The sequence below is a fragment of the Lycorma delicatula genome, chromosome 7 (genome assembly GCF_047948215.1).
Source record: "Lycorma delicatula isolate Av1 chromosome 7, ASM4794821v1, whole genome shotgun sequence".
NCBI classification, from domain to species: Eukaryota; Metazoa; Arthropoda; class Insecta; order Hemiptera; family Fulgoridae; genus Lycorma; species Lycorma delicatula.
In genome coordinates, this window is record NC_134461.1 from 56,771,309 (window position 1) to 56,795,986 (window position 24,678).

Genomic DNA, 24,678 nt, shown 5'->3' on the forward strand with positions numbered 1-24,678 from the left:
CTATTTAAATATTCTAAAGTTTGAAAAGTAATTTTCTTTAACAAACAGCCGAAAGAAAAATCCAAACTGTCCTATTATTTATACGAAAGCTTTCATTCGTATGTACGTAAAAAACTTGTTTTGTGTCCCGCACCGGAATAGGCTATATGCCTATAGTTGTAATGTTAATTTTTTTTCTCTTTATAAAAGATAGCAGATTAATCTTAAGAAAAGACGACCCCTCCTAAGTATAGTATAGTGCATTATAAACATTGTCCGTACACTACATCCGATTCAAAACCGGAACCCTATTTGAAATTATTTATCAGTTCATCCTCCTTACCCTATCCATTCATTTCTATTCATTAAACTTTTCTATTTCTTATCCCTCTCTTCTTTATTTTCATACGCTTTTCTACTTTATTTTTTATTCCATTCAAACATGTTTTTTTTTTGCTCGTCGCGTCATTTATAACGTATTTCATCAGCCACTTTTGTTTAGTTTTTCTAGACAAGACGTTATAAATGAAAAGTTTTTTATTTAATGCTCGTTTTTACATTAAATTATTACTTTTAAAATGAGTTATTTTCAAATTAATTGAACAATATTTAAGAAAAAGGAATAATAAAATAAATTATTCACGTTGTATCTTTTTATTTTTATAAATAAAAATACATTTTAGTAATTTATGTTTATTAGTGAGTGTCAAGCACAATACTTTGCAGCCAACTTGATCCGAAACATAAATCAAAATTGGAAATGGCCTAGTCATGGTACAAAGCCTATCTGGTTGAAAATACCCGTAAAAATAAGTAGTGATGTATGTATTTTACCGCTGTATTATTCAATAAGCTGCTTACTCTGTTGTACATCGATATGTTCATTTTTTTCTTTTGCTGTTTAGCCTCTGGAACCACCGTAAAGAATCAATTCAGATGACGTTATTCAGATCTGCAATTTTTTCCCTCTTCAGTATATGATCACAATAGAGGTTGCTGATTTTGAAAATGGGTTCTATTATCCAATTGTTTATGTTAGAAAGCTTCAGTTGAACACATTCACTGACAAGAATGTAATAAATGTGCAGTTAATGTACATGCAATAATTCAATTTATAATTTACTTAAGGATAATGAGAAATGATCAATTTTTTAAGTAATTGGATTAATTTTTTAAGTAATGTAGACATCAAAAACAGATTGACTCAGGAAGGGAGAGCTTTCAAGAAGAAAAAATCTGGTAGTATCAAATATTGATCTAATAGTGTACTTTTTACTTTCCTGGTATCATAACTGTATAAATATGCTGTAAAAATGTAAATATGGAGATCAGTCAAAAAATAGGTTATGGATTTTTTCCATTTCTCGACGTTTCATGACCCAGAGATCTCAAAAAACTAAAAAGGGGGTAATGTTCGTACGTATATACAGACCTTTGTTGACGTGTTTAAGGCTTAATAACCTTTAACTAGATAAACTGATTTTTTTATGAAATTCGACGTAAAGTGTATGGGTCAATTCATTGATAAAAGTTTGGGATCTATATTTCTCAAATTGTTGGGGTAAATAGCTTATTTCGGGTCAATTTTCTCAAAAGTTTGCTAACATAATACCACTTTATACTAAGCTCAGTACATGTACATGTGTGCATGCTTAAGTCACCATTTTAAAAAAATGTTGCTCCTTCTTCCCCAGAAATTTAAAAAGAAAACTATCCTTTTATTTATTGCATATTTTTTAACAGATTTTTTGTTATATTTTCCTAAGCATAATAGTATTGCAAGTGGCCCAAAAAAATGCTTTGGAGGCAATATTGGAGGTTGGGGAGCCGATCAAATTTAAAAATATAGATTCTTTGAATTTTTGAAAAACTTATTTAAATTTTAATAATAATACTACCATAAAATTGCATCATAATTCATTCCTACCCCGAAAAAATAAATCTTAGTAACTTTTTACCTTTAGGGGAGCAGCAAAAAGTAAAAGAAATATAATTTTTTTTAATCTCTTTAAATCTTTTCAGTTACCATAATTTTTCTATTATATAAGAATAAATATACAATGCTAGGAAAGTGTAGCAACTTTGTTGCCATCTTTTTTAATTCATGGGGCAGAGCGAGGCGCTTTAAGATATTAAAACATGGGCAATAAATAAACAGAAAGGAAAAGAATAAAGGCTTTGAAATTTAGCCCTACAGGAGAATATTATAGAAACATTAGTTGAGTCAATAAAACTGTAAATACGAATAAAAGTGGAGAAAAATTTTAGGTAGAATTTTGTAGAGACGAATTTGGAAGTGAGCCATAAATTAAGACATTCAGGTTTTGTTAATTAGGTGTGGACGGATGTGTAGAAGGTAAAAACTGTAGAAGAGAACGATTGAAATATATCAAAAAAATAACGATGAACAAATTGAGAATAGCATCGAAGCAGTCAAATGACTATTGACACTAAAAATTAAATAAATCACAGTTATATAAAAAAAGAACCTGCACCATTAATTGATCAGGCAATAGTTAAAATGTTTATCTTCAAATATATAATATATATTCCAATCAAATTAAATTTATATTTTATTTATATTTTAAAAAATCAACAATAACTGCTTGTCTCTATTTCAAAATAAAAACTGTAAACATTAACATTATGATGTTTATAATTTTAAGAATGCTCATTAAATCTTAAAAAATAATAGTATCCTTTTTTACGAATCAGAAAACGGAATTGTTTTCTGTGTAACTCAACACAGTATTTCGGCTTACAAGAAAAGAACTTGTTATACTTCCGTAACCGCTTTAATAAATTCCCCACCAAGCTATTAAAAGTACAATTATAATATTTCCTTTTGCCGGAATATCATTCTGTTGATAAATTTTTAATTAATACAAATTAAAAGCAAAACAAAAAATACTCGCTTTATTTGTATCCCGTTAAACTTGAGCATAAATATGCGCTCAAAATAATTTTTAATAGAGGTTTGTGAATTTTGAATAGTAATTTTTTATATCTAACTAGCAGACCCGTCAATGCTTCGCTATTGATACATTTGAGAATATATATATATTTTCTATACTTATTTTAACATTAGGTTATGTTTTTTTTATAAATAATTAATATGGAAATTTAATCATTTATCTTTTATATTTATAATTAATATCATAGAGATGATGTATATAATGTATTTTTATGTACAGATTAGAATAGAAATTTATTTTATATTTTATGTGTATTTAGGATTCATAACATCTGTAACAGGAAATCTTGGTGAATATTTACTTACTTCTTTTCTTTAAAACTAAATAGTTAATAGTTAATCATCTTTCGTAATTTCTCACTTCGATTGTATGAAAAAAAGAAAATAAAAAATACTTGCTCTAAAGGACCATCAATTGGAAAAAGTTGATAAATAAATACCACTAAATAGCGACATATTACAATACTTGATTACAACAGGGACGTCCACATTGCTTCTACTGGAATATCTTTTCCACAAACTGATACTTTATGGTTTTTGTTTTTTTATCTAATCTGGAAATTTGATAGGATTTAAGTATTTATTTTATATTCTACTTTCTAATAAGAATTTAACTGAAAATATGTAGATAACTAGTGCAGTCGGCCACTTCTTCAACACGCCAAACAATTCTGGGATGAATTTCTCCTAAGGGAAAAGGTTCTCCTATGTAAAAAACCTCGGTCTGGTTTTCAGGTGATACTTTACAATGTTCAGGAAAAGCATTTTTGCAGCTTATATTTGAAATGGTCTTAATATATTTGGTGTTCATTGGTGGTTGGATTTCAATTAACCACACATCTCAGGAATGGTCGACCTGAGACTGTACAAGAATACACTTAATTTACATTCATACATGTCAACTTCATTCTTCCTTTGGGAAGAATACCTTACGGTGGTTCCGGAGGCTGACCAGAAAAAAAGAGAGAGTAATATATTTGAGAAGTCGTTAAACGTAATATGATGCTCCCGTCATGAGTAGAAATATCAAAATAGCAAACGAATTCCCAATTAGGAATTATTGGGCAAGGTTAATCTTTTTTACGGACTTTCTGAGAGTAATCACTTTAGTTTCCGTTCATATTATGAATGGTTATATTTTCCCTATCCTTGATTCCTCTTCTATTATGAGTTTTCTTTGATTTTTGCTGTACACTTACTGAATGCCTGTAAAGGGTTTGAGACTTGGTACTAAAAATAAACTTAATTCTTGATATGACGTAATTAGGTGAGTGCTATTCTGCCTACCCAACTATCTGAGAACTTCTAAAAAAAACTATGAGAACTGTTTCCTATATGGTGAAGATTATAAAAAATATCTAAATTAGGGCAGAAGCGCTTAACTCATATCTAGGCCGTACTTATATGTACGTATATAAACGGTAAATACTGGGGGGTCTTATTTTAAAAGCAGACATATTCCTTAATTTTCATTTTCTGAATTATTAATATCGTTATGTAAATCATTTATGGATTTAGTAACAATATTGATAATATTTATTTTATATGCCGCTGGAATAATTATATTTCAACCTGTCTTATTTTATCATAATTATTTTGCTGGCTATTTATTAGACGATGCAGTCAATTGTTTCTATCGTGTACTGCGTGTGTTATCTGTGCTTGTCACTAATTGTTATTTTATCCGACATAGGTTTGATGACTTAATCCGTGAGGTGCCAAATAAACAAAATGCTATTTTTTTTTTATAAAACAAAGAGATTTTACATTTTCCTAGGTTTTGCTTACAGGGTCGTGAAATATCTTCTTCGTTAACGGAAGATGGCGTTGTGTAAAAGTTTGCTCGTTTAAAAAGCGGTACGTGGTTGCAATCTAGTACACTGAAATTGGAAGTTATTGTTTGTTTCTAGTACGAATAGAGTACACAATATACCAATTTTAAGTTTTTCAACGAAAAATTTAGTATGAATAGTGGCGCTGTAACTGTTTGGAAAGATTTTATAAGGAACTTGTGTGTGTACATGTTACTCTTTCTCTAATCCAGTAATAATAAGCAGGAAAGTGGAAATAAAATAGATCTTAAAGTGGAAATAGAATAGATTTCGAAGACGGAATCCAATTCGTGATACAGCGAGATCTACGCAAGACTACTATTTAAGTGAATTCTTGTGGCGCCAACCGAATATCGACAACGACCTGTTCGATCAAATTTTGTAGAATATCTCCTTGCTTCGGTCTCCAGAACAGTGATTTATGTATATCTAGGAATATAGGTATAATTTAGGAACCGAGTCCGCTTTCGAAATAAGACTCGTTACTGGATATAAGATTTTTGTAAAAAATAATTCTGAATCACCTTTTTTTATATTTAACGTTTGACTACTTAATTATATGGTATAAACCCCTATTAAAGTCTGGAATTTTATCTTATCAAATTACAAGCCAACCAGTTCTGCAATGGTTCCACTAACTGAATCCAACGATAAAAATATCTAATAAGCACTGTTAATAAATACAGTAGTAAGTTACCATTTTTATAGTCGTATTTAAATTACATCCTTATAATCTCAAATTATCTGATCACAAGAGATGTTAAAACGTTTATTCAACCTATGAGAATCTTAATTTATTTTTTTTATAAACTACCTTTTCAATTTTTAATTAATTAAAGAAAAAATGACTAATAAAGATATTTTCAGCCCATGATAGCATAATTAGTTTAATTATATTTTCGTAAACTCCTTTAATTCAAATTATAATATACCGTTGTAAAAAAAAAAAACATTATAATAATCGGAAACGCTTTTGTATGTTTGAAAAATTAGGCTGACGATAAAAATTTTGTTATGCAATTAAAATACTATCGAACCATTTATATCATCTGATTTAAATTAAAAAACCTATCAGACACGCTTTATATAAGCAGTCAGCAAATTTATATTAATAATATTTAAAATAACTCGGTTACATGATATTGATAATGCCTAAAAGTGATAGATATGGAAGCAGCTGATATTGCGGGTCGACAGCACCGGCTGTCGGTAGGTGGCTTGAGGGAGACAGAAAAGAGAGAGTATGAGTGAGAAGTGGGGGGAAGTACGAGGTAAAGAGACGTACAGCTGAGCTGAGAGTCCCTGCATCTGTCATGGAAACACCTGGCCAACAAGGAAACTCCTATCATCCTGCTTTCCTTGCCTCCAGGATTATTAGTTGCATGGATTACTGAATACAATGGTAGCAATTCATTTTTATCACTCATATATACACATATGCACACACATTTAAAATTACATTACAAGTAATAGAATTATTAAAAAAAAATATTACGCGGTAAAAATCAGAATTTCTTTAAATTATTAACAAACCTTCTATATTTTTTCAAACTTTGTCTTATATAAACTTTCTATTCCACAAGTTTAGATGAATTTATGTGATAACATTATGGCACACATAAATTAGCCTGTAAGCGATCTAACTTGAATCAAAAATCACTCCTGAAAACCATCCTGAAGAATAACAAGCATGCCATTACAAGGAATTGTAAGGAGTAAAATAGCTTCTCATGGCCTTCTTCCGTTGAGCGAAATATACAGTTATTCCAGTCCCATCGAAACAGATAATATATATTTAGCGTTATTAAATAACATCTCCTCCTCTGTTTACCACAGGGACTACCTCTACTATAAACATCATTAATCTCAGAAAAACAACTCATTTAGTGATAGCATAATATTTTATAAAAAGTACGATATCTAGAAAAAAAAACAATATTATCAAGTTTGTCTTTAGACTTCCACTTTTGAGGTTATATATATATATATATATATAGAATCGTTATACATTATTCAACTTAACCATTTACAAGTAAAATATTAAAACTCATCTAATATTCACGAAAAACACAGTACGTAACATTTTTATTTCATAATAAAATCAGTAATATTTTAAGTCGAATAATACTAACGATTGCAGATAGCCTGCATGACACGTACTTTCGAGAACGATATTATCAATTATCCATTCTCAAGAATAATCAATATCTCATTTTACCCTTAGATGGAGACTTAAGGGGTAAAGAGGTTTCCCACTGCATTCTTTACTAACCCACAGTTACGAATTAGTTGAAATTTAAATATTATTCAGTCCTACAAGTGACACCACTTTATTCCAGGAGCTTACTGTACATTCAGCAAGTATTTTTACTCGTAGAAAAAGTAATTATGACTGGTGCTTGTAATACAGTGTCATAGTTATATGAAAGACTGTATCATGGCCAATAATTTGACATTAATACACCTGTTTAAATTAACGAGATATTTCTGTTGTAAAAAAACACGTTACGTAAGCTGCTTCAATTCAATAGGGAAAAAATTACACTTTTTCATTCATTATTCATTATCGTACTTAATTTTTTATTATAACGATTAAAATAACTGATATATTTATGGTATTCATTTATGGTATTCATCAAAAATCTAGTTTTTCATTTAGCTAACTAAATTCCATTACCAAAAAATCTCGAATTTTTTTAATGAAATAATTTTCAGCATCACAAAAAAGAATTCTGAAAAATTGAGCATATTTAAATAAAATCTTTGTGAATATAAATAAAGAAAAAGAAATTTTTATTAATTATAAATATATATAATCACAGCTTTCTGACAATAAAACTGGGCTACACTTTGTGACTACGCCTTTGTAAAGTGGAGTTTTGGTCTAGAACAATAACGTCTGATTAAAAATGTGTTTTTAAGTAATAATTATTATAATGATAATATATTTCTACTTATTGATAGATTACTTCGTTTATTGAAATTTATTTATTCCAAAGAACGTTTTGTCTAGTATCTAATCCAGAATATAGAAGTAAAAAAAATTCAAGTAATACAGAGTATAACATGAATTATATACTCTTTACCAATAATATTTCACAGAAACATCTATTTTCTCAAAGAAATATGGATTTAATTATATCACAAAAAAGAAGTTTGATTCGATTGATCAAAATGTATCACGTATTGAGTAACATGTACAGTAAATGCTGCTTCAAAAAAAAACCATGATTTGTATGACTTTTAATCCATTTTTAAAATATAATGTACTTAAAAAACATTCCTTTCGGCACGCCAGAAGGAGGTAGATTTCACCGAGTGGAGACCGAATGTGAGTGTGGGCGCTTACTCCCCTCCTGAAGTAATGGTTTATTAGCGGTTTCCCAGGAGGTGGGGTCGCCAGGAATGGAGGTTTAGTCGGTAGTGCGCAGGAATACATACGCATTTTCTGAAACAGCTTGTGGAACCTCTTAGCGAGTCTGACACTGCTTCAGTGCCCGTAAATGGGGTTTCTCTGCTAAATTTATCAAGACTTCCTAATGAATTTTCCTGAACTGCCTGACAACACACCTATTTGAGGATCAGAGAGAGATTCTAGGTTTGTCTCTGTATTGATAAAAAATAGACAATATTTTCAGAAAGGTTTATTTAAAAATATGTAAAAATATAACAACAGTGATAGTGAGAAGATGATTTGAAAGTACAGTAAGCCTACATAGCCACATTAAGTATTACAACTTACGTTAGAATCCCTTACGTCTGAATACACCGAAAAGAAAAATCTATTACCTCATCTTCCTATCAATTTAGGAACTTAAAACAAATTTGATATTTTACTTAATAAGAAAATTATAGCGATATTTTGTTTTTTACAGTAAGCCTACATAGCCACATTAAGTATTACAACTTACGTTAGAATCCCTTACGTTTGAATACACCGAAAAGAAAAATCTATTACCTCATCTTCCTATCAATTTAGGAACTTAAAACAAATTTGATATTTTACTTAATAAGAAAATTATAGCGATATTTCGTTTTTTTACAGTAAGCCTACATAGCCACATTAAGTATTACAACTTACGTTAGAATCCCTTACGTTTGAATACACCGAAAAGAAAAATCTATTACCTCATATTCCTATCAATTTAGGAACTTAAAACAAATTTGATATTTTACTTAATAAGAAAATTATAGCGATATTTCGTTTTTTTACAGTAAGCCTACATAGCCACATTAAGTATTACATTTTACGTTAGAATCCCTAACATGTTTGAATACACCGAAAAGAAAAATCTATTACCTCATCTTCCTATCAATTTAGGAACTTAAAACAAATTTGATATTTTACTTAATAAGAAAGTTATAGCGATATTTTGTTTTTACTGTTTTTTTTTTTTTTTTGGTTTTGGTCATCCTTTGCCGTAAGGGTTGGTCATATCAAAATTTTTTCCCACTTTAAACCGGTTCGATACTGTGCTTATTAAGGGAGGTATGATGTTTTTTGTCTTCGAAACTCCACATTTTCCAGCCCCTGGGGCAATAGTTGGCGATATTCAAAAAAGGTAAGTTTTAGGCTCTTATCCAGAAAATAATAGGAACTTTAAACGAGTTCGATATCTTTTACTTAATAAGAAAGTTATAGCGATATTTTGTTTTTTTTCGAAAAAGCCCCCCCCCCCTTTTCCAGCCTGTCCAATTCTGCCCATTAACGAACTTGGTCGAGATTTTGGGTTGTTACATTTTATGTATCAACTTGAAAGTGATTGGCACGAAATTACGACAGTTATCGTGTCCACAAGAAAGTGAAATATATATATAAATGTATAAACTTTTGAATTGACGGTGGTTTTGGGATCTGGGGGATATGAAACGCGAAGATATTTCGAAATTTTCTGAAAATCGAATCATGGTACCTATTACAATAGGTAGCTTTATTATGAAATCTACCTAATAAACAGCCAAACAAAAAAAAAAAGATGTGTAAAAACGCATAGAAAATTAAGTATAATCTTACATTTACTAAAACTTGTTCGTAACTAGGATTGGTTTTACCACTTTCCATTTTATAAACCAGATTCCAGATTGAACACTCTTATATGTTTACTTATTTAATAAAAGGTGAACCGGAATTGACAGAAATAGAAAATCATCAATAATTAAATTATTTTAAAATTGCTGTTACATAAATAATAATTTCATATAAAGTATACTAGGAAGGAAAATTTAAACATCGTTTGGATCTCCAAAATTGATTGCTAATCTAAGATATGCAAACAGATTAGGTTGCTGAAAACAACTTTATGTAACATATAATAATAGGATTATGTGCACATGGGCTGATGACCTATCTACAATATTCAGATTTTCAGATAATTAAAATGATTTCAAGACTTCAATACTCTGTTATTTAACATTCCACATGTTAGTGCGTCAATTTATAATTACTAACTGTATAATATTTCTAAAAGTTCAATAATTTACCTTGTCATAATTTTTTATTTATTTATTGCTATGAATAATCAGTTGGGATTTTTACATTTTAATATTTAGTAAAAGAGAGAGAGTGAGAGAGGTATCCACCTCAAAACGGAAGGGAAAGCAGCTTTCTGAATTTAAATTCTTTCATGGGGGAAGGATAAATCCATGAGATGGGATGCTAAGCAGTAAAACACAAACAACAAAAGGAAAAATAAAATAATAAAATACTTATTTTTAAAAACATAGCTAAGAAACACTTGTTTCTTAGCTATGCACCTATTAATTAGACGAAGGAAGCTTAATGAGCACTCGATAGTACTGGTTGTGCAGGGTTGTGAAACCAATATCAGCAGAGCCTTTCTAATACTCGGGAAAAACGATTCGCTTTTTTTAAAACCTTAATTATATCTGGTGCTCCTGTACATCATTCCACATTTTGAATCACAATTCCCTTTCACCTTAAATGCCTTCTAAATTGTAGAAAGTTGGAGAAGATGAAGTACTTCATTCCACTCCTCCACTGAAATACCTCACCACTCATGTTCCTCGGATCGAAATTTGTCAATGAATATGTAGACGATATATGTCTGTAGCATATCTGATTCTAAAGATGATATGATGGAAGGGTAGTCTATGGAGTAGTCCCTTCCACTGCAATGTCGCCTGCTTCATTTAAAATAGCAGTCGTGACGTTCTCCGCATCTTCCCGATGAACTAGTAGCATGTCAAGAATGGTTTTAATGTGCTTGTTCGCATTAAGTTCTTCAAGCTATACAAAGTCTAAAAATTCTTCTTCGATTCTGTTGGCCTTTTCATCTAAGAAACTTAATCCAGTTGACAGCTGTTCTTTGCCAGAAATATCAGCGGTTGTCAGCCAAAATACTCTAAACGCAAGCTTTTTTTACGGTTGTGATGGCATGTTCCCTGATAGTAGCGCCACATAGATCAATTATTTCATTTTGATTGATAGTGATCGGTATGACGAATTTTTCGGTCCATGCTCAAATTGGTTTTTTAGTTGTGAATCACCTGCTTTTATACGTAAATTACATAAATCTATAAGTACGCCTTCATCCAGATTTTTGCTTCTGAGAGATAAATCATTTGTGCCGGAAAAAATTACCCAGGAAATAATTGAGGACAGCATTTTTTTGTTTTTTTTTCTATTAATTTTCGTGAAAACTGGTGAAGTTGGAGATGTGCGCCATGTCGTCTTACGTGTCTGCCCCAGGTAGGAAGCTAAACGTACCAAAGTATCTAGAGAGCTTGCAAGAATCAGTTGTGGTTTTGATCTGCAAGTTAATTGGAAAACCGAAAGGGAATGGAACATAGTTGCTGGCTTCCTTAGATTCTTGGCTCTGCGGAGTATCGCTAAGAGGATCTGTTGCTGCAATAGATGTATACATAGTATAGCAACCCGGATGGCTAGGGGCCCGCCTGGGTGCTTACTTCTTCTAGGTTGGCGTTTTGGCATCAAACCCCGGTTAGCTTGGATATTTGCTGTTCGGATGAGAATGGATATGTGAAGAACTGTAGATGGATGGAGCTGATGTATGGGAGACTGTAGACACTGACCTCGCTTCCGAAAGCTGACCAGAGCAGAGAGGGTATGTTTTATTATTAAATTTCTGGCTTATTAAATTTCTGAATCTGTTTCTTGATTTTTAAGTAAATCAAGAGAACGTTGAGTGAATTGAATTGTAGAAAAGAATTGTTGCTGCTGCGATCAGAACTTGTTTTATTGGTATGAGGATAATATTTTTGATGTTTAAAACTCAATCAAGTAATGATCGAAGTGCATAGTCTAATTGAAGTTAAATATACGGAAAATTTTTTTATAAAACCTTCGCGTTAAAGGAAGGCGCGGGGATCGCGCTTCCGCGAATCTGTTAATTTGATAGTTGAGAGTTGCAAGTTACGGAAGGTGGTCGTGATTGGAAGGTGCCATATGAAGGCGATAGTAAGTTGTGTAAATATATTGATGGAAATGTCTGCAGAGGCATTTGCATCAGTGGCATCCTAACAGAGGACAGTGTTGCGTTATCAAATCTAGATGGTCTAAAAGATGACCTCCGGTATTGCCCTTTAGGGCTAGCAACGGTAGGGATGGTGTGGCGAACGGGATTGTCACAAGGTGTCTTCCCCTACGGGAATCAGGATGTTCATTGGAACGCCCTCCATGAACGATTTTGTAAATTCAATTGCAGTCTGTTGTCCCTGGGATTGTACATGTGCTTTTCAATAATCGTGCACGTCCTTGTACGTAATGAAAGGTCTGATGATAAAAGAATCCCAACCATCTCTCATTGTTCTGGCTAATGGCGGAAACAACACACAGTATCTACATAAAGCACCTTTGAGTCGCCTAGAGTAAGCTAGCCATGGTGAATATATATCCAGCTAGCCACTGGTGATTGAATTTCCTCTTGAGGTGTTTGGCATCTGCCGCAAAATTGTAGTTCTTCAAAGGTACCCAGACATTTTCCAAGAGACGTTTTTTCTTATCAACCGGCGTATTGCTTGCCAGTCCGACGAATTTTCCTATATCGTTTTCACAACAACCGTCGTCTTTAATTTCACTTTCTCTGTGTTGTGCAATGGTTTGAACCGTAGAAGAAGGCCTCGAAAGTCGCAGTGTTTGAACCACAGGGTGGTTGTACTTCCTTTTCCTTATCCTCATTGCTCTTTCTGATAATTTTTTTCTTTTTAAATTCTCTGAAAAAAGAATAAATTTTAGCAAACGTTGATGTGAGCGCGGAAATTGTATCGATGCATTGGTTTGCATTGGTTGCAAAATTGAGTTTTATACGGTATATGACTATACTAGTTGCTTAATTCAAAAATGACTTATCTTTACAACATTAAAAACGTATGAAAGAATTATCAATAGAAAGTTTATCAGACATAGAAATTTTTAAAAAATCAATTTTTCGATTTTGAATCAATTTTTCAGGAGCCCCAAAACGCATATTTCCATGTAACCATATCATAATCATAAATATGTCCCAAGGTAATTAAATATTTTTCTTTCTTTACTCACGAATTCAAGATAAACTATAAAGGACCCAAATTTACTAATATAAAAACCAAGCAATTGCCAAAAGCAGTATTGGTAATTAGGCCACGTTTTGAATAGTTTTTAATTGTTCATCAAAAGTATTGATTATTTAAAAGAAATTAACAAGAATTATAAAATTAAATACGAAATTATTTTTTGTTGAAAGATCCAAAAGAATCCCTTTTGACATAACACTTCCAAGAATAGAAAGATAACCACAAATTGAAGAATAACAAACTTTAAGTTGCATTCTTTCAAAGTAAGAACCACGCTTATGTAATTTCTCGGTACATATATTGCAAGTTAAATAAAAGCATGTAATAAACATCAGAAGGTTATTTACAAAAAAATGTTCTAATAACCATTCGTTATAATAAATGGATGGTAGGAGACCGGCACGAAAAAACAAATTTTACAGTCGTAAAATATTGCATACACTACTTACGCACTCGTGTGAAAGTAACAGCTCTACTGATTGTAACCAAAAAATGCGTGCGCTCTTATATATTTGGTAAGTTGCTTTTGTAATATTCGTGTCGCGAAATGAGAAGAGAGAGAAGAGACTATTCTAGAAAACTCTTGTTACCGTAAGTAAGATGGCGCCGGCGTGTAATAGTAGTTTTTAAATCTTCTCACAGGTGGTGCGAGTGTCTAGAATTTAAAATTTTTTATTTATATATTTTTTTCTGTCTTGAAAGGGAGTCAGCTGCCCTCTTCCCCTGCTCTGGTTACGCCCATGCCACAAATCTACATTCTCGTACATGCGTATACACTGATTGTTATAATACAAAAATTTGATTGCTTAATTTAATAAAATAAGATCAATTATTAGCGTAGATCCAGTGGAGTATTTCAGAACTGTAAAAACCCCTGTTGAATTATGTAAGTGGACGTTTATTGTTAGTGAATAGCATGTTCGATTGCATGTGCGCTAACACGTTATCTAAACAGCCACATGATGGTTTCTTAGAAAAATAACTAAAGGATTTTATTTATGTGTAAAACGCATATGTTTGCTGCAATGCTTCAAGAATTTTTTTCTCGATGAATTTTTTCATAAGTACGCTGAATTTAGAGCAGATGATTTAAATCTGTTGATATTAAAAATAAAACCTAGTTCATCTACAGCCAATACTGCTCTTTAGATTTTTCATAATGAATGGATTGACGCCTGTTGCTTCTATTACTGGTAATGATACCAACTACTAAAGGTGTTCGTAGCAGCCGGCAAAGAGTGGAAGAGGACCATCTTGATTGAGTAAACAAGTTACCGTCCTCTTGTTGGTATAAACAGTTGTTTTCTATTATTGTAGTGGATTCTGACCCGGTTTTTAATAATGGTGTAATACCGAACAGCTGATTTTATATTTTTAAAAGAACAGCAATTTAACTCTTTCAGATTTAAAAGTCCACACCACGTATCGCCTATAGTCGCACCTTAATGTTTACGGGAAGGTCATACCTCAACGGTTATGGCAGGTCTGATGAGTTGTACAGATCGGCACAGCACAGCAGCAGCTGCGTTATAACAGACACCTCGATCATCTGTTGCTCTCCTGTTTATCTCCTTACTTTTAAATCCCCCCCCCCTGCCATCTATCCATCTAAAGCATACTTACCGCCTCCACCTGGTCTAAGTTGACTATGACGAAAATGAGAACGACAGCTAGCACGTGCTACAGATTCTCCCATCACCAACTTTTAGGTTCAGAGCAACAGATGGTTCGATGTACAAACAATCGTATACAAATCAGACCGGAAACAGTGTATACGAATATTACAAACATTTTTAAAATCCGGAACGCTTTCTTTTTTTAAATCTTTAACATTATTTTCAGTCTGATTTTTCATTTTATTTCAGTAACTATGATTTCGTAGTAATAGTAGAAATAATTGTAAATATGATTATTTTTTTGTTGCAAGTAACTAATCCAGTAGCCACTGAAAATTTTACGTTACTAATTTTTGTTTTTTTCTACTTTTTGCGTACTTTATCATGGAAAAACTTTAAACCTCCCGGTTTAAAAAAAAACACAACTTATGATTTTTCCTAGAACGTTGAAAACGTATTCACAAAATAACGTGGAAGAAGAATTAAACGGGTTATTATAAATTAATTATACCGTTGAAATCACAGAACATTTCTATGTAAAACGAGATATTTTTGTAAGACATTCGTATTGTATTTTATTTATTTTATTTTTTTTTAATGTAAAAAAGAAAATCAGAGATGTTTAATATAATTTTACAAAAGTAAAGTTTAAATGGCTATAAAACTATAAGCATCTGAGTAAGAATTCTTAATTGTTAACAGTAAATGTATTATTCATTTACAATTTTAAAATACTCAGGTAATGGATGAAATTGTACGTTAATAGTCGAGAAAACTGGCTGAAATTTTTGGTGACCGTACAAGCATATTGATAATATATATATATATATTAAAGATCCAACATCATTTTCAATTTTAATTATTTTTTCCAATATCTTTTTCACCGGTCATTTAAAGGTAAATTCTATGTATAAATACTTCTAAAAAACAAATAATTATATTTCAATATGCTGATATTTTCTTTCTTAATCTGAAAGTGTTTTGGTTAAAATTTTCCAGCATTTGGATGAAGTTTAAATAACCCCTTTATGGATAAGTTAGAACATGCTTTTATTTTTTATGTACTTATTTTTTTTCTAAATTGTTTAAATAGTTTTTTAAGATACTTCGGAAATTATAAAAAATAGAATAAATTTTTCAGTCCTGTTGTAAATATTTTAAATTAAGTCTCAGAAAAAACCTTGACTACGTGAAGTAAAATAAAAACAACAACCAAAAAATATTATAGTTGGTTATATTAACTTCTATAGTTGGTGGTTGGTTTTATTAACTTCTCAAACATAAATTTTTAATTTTAAAATCTATCTAATACCTTTATAAAAAATATTAAAAACCGCACCACGTGGTTTTATCCATAAAACCACGTAGGTTTGTAAGTGTTTCTTTATTTGTAAGTGTTGTTTGTAAAATAATAATAATAATAATAGTAATAATTAGAAGAGAATTGAGTGGATAGGTTGAAATGTTAAAAAAAATTTAGAAAATTTATAAATCTACGATTTGCTGGATACTTTCCTTTTATCTTCTGATAAGAGTTGAAAACTACATTGATAACATCTCGTATAGAGAATACTAATAAAATAATTTTCATTAGATTTACTGGAGCAGATAGAAACATTTTTAATGGAAACGTGTATTATGGAAACACATTTTTAAACTTAAATTTCTCAGTGGTATTATTTTTAAATTTTATTACCAATAAAAATACTTTTTAATAATGTAAAATTCACGAACGATTAAGAATTTCATTAAATCCCAATTCTTTTAAACACAGCACCCTCAGTATTTCCACATCTCTATATTTAATTTGTTTTTAAATCTTAATAGAATTAATCCCACTGATCTGTGCGATTTCATTTCATTACTTTATTATATTTAACCTAACTCGAATTTAATCCTATGTGTTTAAAAGAATTCCAAATATATGCCTTATTAACATCATAAAATAAAAAAATCATGCTTCAGTGTCTTTACCCATTTTAGATGTTTTTGGTCCAGTAGTTTACCAGTTATCGGCCAGTTTTTAGTAACAAATGATTATTTTCTAAAATTAAAAAAATAGAAATAAAATTTTCGTTTTGATATTTAAGTAAGAAAATATGAATAGTAATTAAAAAACCATTATTATGAAGTGGATAAATAAAAATGCAATTAAATATTTCACGCAAGCAATTTAAGAACTCTCACAAGAGAATCATTAGCTGAGAAACGATTGTTTTCCTTATATTACAACAGTAATTCATATTAGCATTACAAAGAATATATTATAACGTGATTGAAACAATACTTTCCTGATTGCACTAGTTGTTTTAAAAAATCTTGTTTTTTAATATCATTTCGTCCCCATTAAAATTATTATTTTTATTATTATATTTTCTTACTCACTTTATCAAAGCCAACAAGTAATCATTTTTAATAAAAAAAAACTTTTAACTTTGAATGAAATGGTTATTTCTTAAAAATGTTCGTTTAATAAAAAACGGTTAGCCCCAAAAAAATCCACTTTGGACGGCGATAATGAGAAAAAAATTATATTACATAATGAATAAGGTATTAATAATTTTTTTCAAATCAAGATAAGTAAAAAAAACTCAAAAAAGGTAGGTTTCTTCTTTTATTTTTGAAAAAAAAAATTCAGTAACAAAATGAGATTGCATAGACTAAAAAGAACGGACTAGAGAATAAAATAATGCTTATTGCAAATTTTTACAGTTATTATGAATGCTTCATACTTCAACAAAAATACAATCAGTCATATGTACGAGTATACAGAGATAATTACTTTTTATAAATGTATATTAATAAATATTTTAATAGTAAAATAAACACATGAAGCGTAGACGAAATTTGCAGTTCATAAAACTACTAATATAGTACATTCCATCTTACCTCTGCAATACAAAGATAAATATTCATGAAATTTGGTAAGGTCACTTGTATTAATTCTATTCAAGTATCTTTTTAAAATCGTTTGCTGGTGTGGAAAGGCAACTGAGGAATTCCGATAACTCGTAAAGGGATGGATTAAAACATTTTACTCATAATAATTATTTTAGCTTTACAGAAATTTGTAGTTTTTTGAAATTATTTTTTTTTTTTTTTGAAATTATAGTTTTCCGATTTTTTTATACATTTTACTGCTTCAATAAACAAAGTTCAATTTTCTAAATGAAACGTCCTTGTAAAAGACTAATCCATAGAAATAGAAAAAAATATTTTTATCTTAGCGATATCTTATTAAAATAGCTCAAAGTATGTAACGAAAATTATTATTATTTTACGTGTGCTTTTTAAAAATATCTCATGAAGATTTAGAACGAGTACTACTACATATAGTCGTTCATATAAAGGTTTTTTTTTTAACTTTTTACCGGTAAAATAAATTAATTTTGAAAAATTTGTTATTTATTTCTTTGGTGAGGAAATAAACAATATCTGTAGTGAAATAATCTTCAAGACTTCATCACTGTTTATAAGTATACTACCTGCACGAACAAGGGAGGTAACCGCCTAAAGGTAACAAAGCAAGAAAGCTGCCATATATTTTCAGCTTTATGGATATATTGAGAAAGTTCAGCAACATCATTGGTGATAAAAAATATTTTTATATTATTTTTATTTTTTATCAACTGGATTTTATTTTTGTTAGAATAATTATTTTTTTTATCTCATTTTTCAATTCATATGTTGAAATGTTTACTTTTTAAAGTTTCAAGTGCAAAATAAAATTTTATTTTTATTGAGATTAAATTAATTCATTTTTAATTTTCATTGTCATTTGTAGCAAAATAAAAAAAAAAAAACCATTCATTTGTAAATCGAAATATAAAATTTATATTTCTTTTATTTCTCAAGTAGCCTATTGTAATAATTAAATGGGCATGTTCGATGAAAGAAATAAAAACATATGGATTGCAGCATCTTTTCTTTGTAGAGGATTCGTTTATATCTTGTCAAAAACTCATTATTAATAATAGTTAAATAAAATAAAAATTAGATTAAAAAAAAACTAGTAATAATAAAAATCATCTGTGAAATAAGAGACGAAATAATGGTCCTCCAACATGCGGTAACTCGAAGGGAGGTCTTTAAGAACACACTGTGATAATTCCCCTCTTTCAGTCCATCATTTTCCTTTGCTACGATGATGATATATAAGAAAGGGGTACAAAAACAAGAAACATTGAAAGCTACCGCACAACTGGAGCACCACGTGGGTCGCCTGCAACCAGCCGACCAATCAACCAAACCGTGAGCGGGCTTCACACATCTTTACTTTTAAACCGTATATTTACTTTATCAGCTATACACGCGCTTGTTTTTACGTACAAAAACTAGTTACTACTATAACATCGGCATCACGACAGTATTTAGTTTTTTCTTTTTTAAACAGACATGTTCTAACATGTCTAAGTATAATTAATCCAGTCTTAATATTCATAATTCCCATGAACTTAAATCATTTCTTGAATATCCAATGCTTTTTCAACTGTGACTATTTTTATGAATGTTTTTTCTTTCACAAAACAAATTTTGTACAAAACAAACTAGTATGTAATATAATTGTGTACAGCCATCTGTGTGCGTGTGTATATATGTTACGTAAAGGGGAATAACGTTAGCAAAATTTAACAAGCTGGAAATCCCAAGATTTTCAAGGTCCCGATCAGTTTTATTGATCATAACGTATTTTCATAAAGTTAGCACCGCTAAATAAAGTAAGAGAAAAAGTCTTAACTTGCCACTATTTAAGCGTAAAACTAGGAGTGTGAATCTTATATATTACTGGTATAAAAAGGGAAACGCTAATACTTTTTTTTTTACCGACTTTTCGAAGAAAGGTACGGTATTACTTTCGGTGGAGGGGTAGGAGGGGGGTGAAAATGAATCTTCTTTACGTTTTGAGGTATGAGTACGAAAATACCACTCACTTAAATAGGAGTGGTTTCCATACATAATAAACAATTAAAATACAAAACCCACTCACCAACAATCTTTTAATGCGTCCTAGCGCTTTCGAAAACGAATTCCATCTTCAGGAACTTATTTATTTTTTATTATTATTATTATTATTAACTAAAACTTTGTCGTCTTGAATAGAATTGTTATGTAGGGTTTATAAAATATATAAAGGTGGTCGTCATGTGTTAAAATTGTGTCGACTTAACGTCCTGTCATAATGAATGTCTCCACCGTTTACTTATATATTTATGTATAGGCCTACGTATAAGGTTTTGTGGCTCGAGAATCTCCAAAACTACTACATCAATTTCATTGAAATTTAATTATGCTCTAGCAGTGTATTTGATGTTGTATATGTGAAAATTTGATGAAAATTGATTGAGTCATTCTTGAGTTACGCTCAATTTAAGATCGAAAAAATTGAGCAGGATAGGTTAGAAGCGTTGTTCGTTATGATGCTGCAAGTTGGAACGCTGACGTTTCTTTTAATCTATTGTTAGCAATATTAAACCGAATTAAAAAAAATATTAAAATGTAAAACCAAATTAAATTAACGAAAAGGTCGTTTTCTTAGAGATGTTTTTAATAATATTTTATGAATTTCAAATTTAAATAAATAGAAATCTTTTTCTTTTTCCATCACCTCTCCCCAGCCAAACAAATCCGATGATCTTTATGACCAAAAGGTAGCTTCTCAGCTTTTCATCTTTCCTGGGTTCGAATCTCAGACATGGCGTTTTTCATACACAATAAAATGTCCATTTCATATTATCATGCCAAAATTTCGAACTTATGTGGAAAATAAACCACTGGAAGATAATAACAGGTAACTGTTTCGCGTCCAATATCTTACATTTTTATTTTGGATGCAGACCCCTTAAACAGTTATACTCGCATATCAACAAATACTCTATAATACTCTATTATAATACTCTATTAGATATAAAATCATTAATTGCATTAAATCACCAATTTATCATGACAATATAATATAATAAACCTAGGTAAACTAAGATGTTTGATGATTGATTTAGATATTTTTTATTTTATATAATAAATATTATATATATAACAATGGATGATATTTTATTATATACATAAACTATGGTTTAAGATAAAAATTATTCTCCAATTTGTTACTACTATTACTAATAATAAAATCACCAGTAAGTCACTAGTATTTAGTTATGCATTTTGTATTTTACTATAATTAGTAAATTCTTTTATTATACAAGTTCAAGTATGTTACTGTGTTACTGAAATTCTGTAACGAAATTCAATTTTTTTTAGTACACAAAAAAAGGAATTAAAAAACTATCTAAAAGATCTTAAGATTCTTAACAGCCAGAATAGTTTTTGTTCTGATTCTTAATATTTTTAAGATTTAAAAACGATGTTAAGATTTTGTAAATGGGTTAAACTGCCGGCCTCCGTGATGCGAGTGGTAGCGTCTCGACCTTTCATCCGGAGGTCCCGGGTTCGAATCCCGGTCAGGCATTTTCAAACGCTAAAAAAATTGTCATTCATCTCATCATCCGAAGTAATACCTAACGGTGATCCCGGAGGTTAAAAAAAAGAATGGGTTAAACCGGTTATCCAACTTCCGGCTCTTTGCAACCGATTGGAAAATTCAGTACGTACCATCCCAAACAGGTTTCCACTTCGGGATGACTTCTTATTAATCCTTAGCAAAAATATATATGACAGATGATTAAGTGTTTTGTAATTTTTATATTGTATTAATATTAGAAGATACTATCACTTAAAATATGTATTTTAAAAATGATTAATAATAATGAAAATCAGATTAAGACAAATATAACGTAGGACACAGGCTGTAGTGTGGAAAAAATTGAGAATTTTAGGATAAAGATGATTTGACAGATAAGAATGAAATAAAGGGCGTAGAATGGAAGCCTATTATTTTACCAATGATTCTGTTTTGAAAACTCAATCAACCTAGATCTTCGATTAAGTGGTATCGCTTACCTGATAAATTATACATTGTAATATACCTGATTGTAAAAAAAATTATAAACGAATATGTATTAAGTTTATGCATTATTTATTGATTGAATTACATTTTGTAAAGAAACATTTTTGATTAAATTTTGGTAATCTTATTTGTCGTAATTGCATTTTATTTTAATAAACACATTGAATATATTGATTAGTATTATGTTAATAATGAATTGAATAGATGAATACATTGTGTATAACCGTACTACTACATATCATCATGTATTTTGTGTCTACAATTGAGTCGGCTGAGCGGCGAGAAAAATAATTACGGCAATTAAAACTGCCATTTCAATATTTTTAAATAAAAACAAAATATGACATTAAAACTTAACATGACTGCCCGCCAAAATCGGCAGATTTTGCATATAAACTATTGATATTGAATATAAACATAAATAATTCAAATATAAAGAATGTAATGTAATATAATGTAATGTAATCCAAATATGATACAATTTTGAACAAAACATAACTGACAAATAATAAAAATATTAGGTAGTATCATAACACTTAATAAGATATACATAAGTAATAAGTATAACAAAATGATACATATAAAAAGAACATTGAATAAAAACTTAACATTTTAATTAATTATCTGATAAGGGTAGCAGATTCAATTTATGTATTGGTCTACGAAATACACCATTTGATGTACGAATGTCAACAACTCTAAGTAAATTATCAGAACCCATGAAAGCATGAGTAACAATTCCAGATTTCCAAAATAATGGATTAGTATTGTCATCACAAATTAAAACTAAATCGCCCTCACACAGATTTATATTAGGAAAACGCCATTTATTGTGTTGTTGTAGTTGATGCAAATAATCTTTAGACCATCTTTTCCAAATAACTTGGATAAATTTCTGCAATAATTGCCACCTACCTAAACGATTTTCTGGAATTTCGGAAAAGTCTGGGTCAGGAAATGAAGTAAGAGGAGAACCGATTAAGAAATGGCCAGGAGTAAGCGGTTCAGGATCTTTAGGGTCATTAGAAATAGCAAAAAGTGGGCGAGACATGCTTCGATTTGAGTTAAAATTGTATAAAATTCCTCGAAGGTAAGAATGGTTTGTCCAACGACACGGCGAAGATGAAATTTAACACTCTTGATTCCGCTTTCCCACAAGACACCAAAGTGTGGCGAGGAAGGGGGAATAAATGACCATTTGAAATTTTGAGAATTTGAGAAAGATTGAATAGCCAAATTGAAGTCCTCCGATTTAAAAAATTGAAACATTCATAAAGAGTGTTCCTAGCACAACGAAAGTTAGTAGCGTTATCTGAATACATGTGAGGCAGCAATTAAGAATTCAGTTGTTAAATCTGAAACAAGTTCTAAATGAATAGCCTTAGTAACTAAGTAAATAAAAAGCGCAATATAGGCCTTTGAAAGAATTTTAGATTTCTGCCCGCCATGGCGAATCATAATAGGGCCACCATAGTCAATAGCGCAACTAGAAAAGGCTCGTGAAGGCGTGATTCTAGAAGTGGGTAATTGACCAAGTTGCTGAGATTGGTTATCAGCATTAAAACGAAAACATTTTAGTCATTTCCTAACTATAGAACGAATAGCTATTTTTGCATTCACAATCCAAAATCTTTGACGAAGAGAACTGTGAGTTAATTGGAGTCCAGCATGTAAAAGACGTAGATGTTCACTGTAAATGATTAACCTTGTTATGTTTGCATTAGGATGTAGTATTAATTGATGTTTTTTATCGAAAGAAAAATTAGAATGTTCCAGTCTACCTCCTACACGAAGTAAACCTTTATAGTCTAAAAATGGATCTAGCGAACTGAGTTTACTTTGTTTCGAAATGAAACGTTGGTTTTGAAGATCATTAATTTCAAATTAAAAATATGCTAACTGAGATTGATGAATGAAAAATTCAAGAGTGAATTCTAATTCATTTGAAGACAATGCATCCATCAAATTTTCTATCGTTAGTAGACTTAAGTATGCTTTTAGTATGCTTAATATTTTGAATGAATCTAAAACAATAAGTAAAGGCACGAATTAGTTTAGACAGCGATGAGTATTTCTCAGTATAATCAGTAATATTAGAGGTCAAAAGAGATACCTGAACAGTTTGATGTTTTTCAACAAGGCATTGAGGATCAACGTTTTTTTCAGTAGAATTAAAGTGATGCTTAGTTGGCCAACAGAAAGAATCTTGCAAAAGCCAGCTTGGACCATGCCACCATAATACAAAATTAATTAATTTTTCCAGAAGATATCCTCGAGTGAGTATATCGGCAGGATTCGAAAGTGATTCAATATGATGCCACTTCGCACTAAAAGTCAACTGTTGAATTTCTGAAACTCGATTGGCTACAAACACTTTCCAATTGGTGAATTGACCATGAATCCAATGGAGTGCAATCATGGAATCAGAATATAAATGAATTTCATTGATTCTTTCATTTAAAGCTAATGTAACTTGATTAAGTAAACGTGATAAGGGCAAACAAGCACAGAGTTCAAGTCTTGGAAGAGTCATTTGTTTTAAAGGGCAACTTGTGATTTGGAACACAATAAATTACATGAAACTTTATCATTACAGTAAGTAATTCTAACATATATACAACATCCGAAACCGTTAAGAGATGCATCTGCAAATCCATGGAGTTGAAAGGATTTGATGCTATTATCAATGTTTAACTTTACACATCTGTCAACATTTATAGAACTAAACTTAATTGATTGTATAAAATTTGCCACTGCGATAGAAAATTATTGGGTAAAGTATCATCC

The 24,678-nt window shown here is 30.4% G+C and overlaps 1 protein-coding gene across 1 annotated transcript; it reads right to left on the reverse strand.

The window, feature by feature from the left end:
• Window positions 1–23,830: 23,830 nt before the first annotated feature.
• Window positions 23,831–24,424, reverse strand: LOC142328291 (uncharacterized). Its single transcript, XM_075371996.1, has one exon. It carries the CDS (start codon window positions 24,422–24,424, stop codon window positions 23,831–23,833), a length of 594 nt encoding a protein of 197 aa, XP_075228111.1.
• Between the last annotated feature and the right edge of the window lie 254 nt (window positions 24,425–24,678).

What these genes read in the sequence shown, in the direction of transcription:
- LOC142328291 (XM_075371996.1), bottom strand. Translation starts at nt 24,424, where the DNA reads ATGACTCTTCCAAGACTTGAACTCTGTGCTTGTTTGCCCTTATCACGT.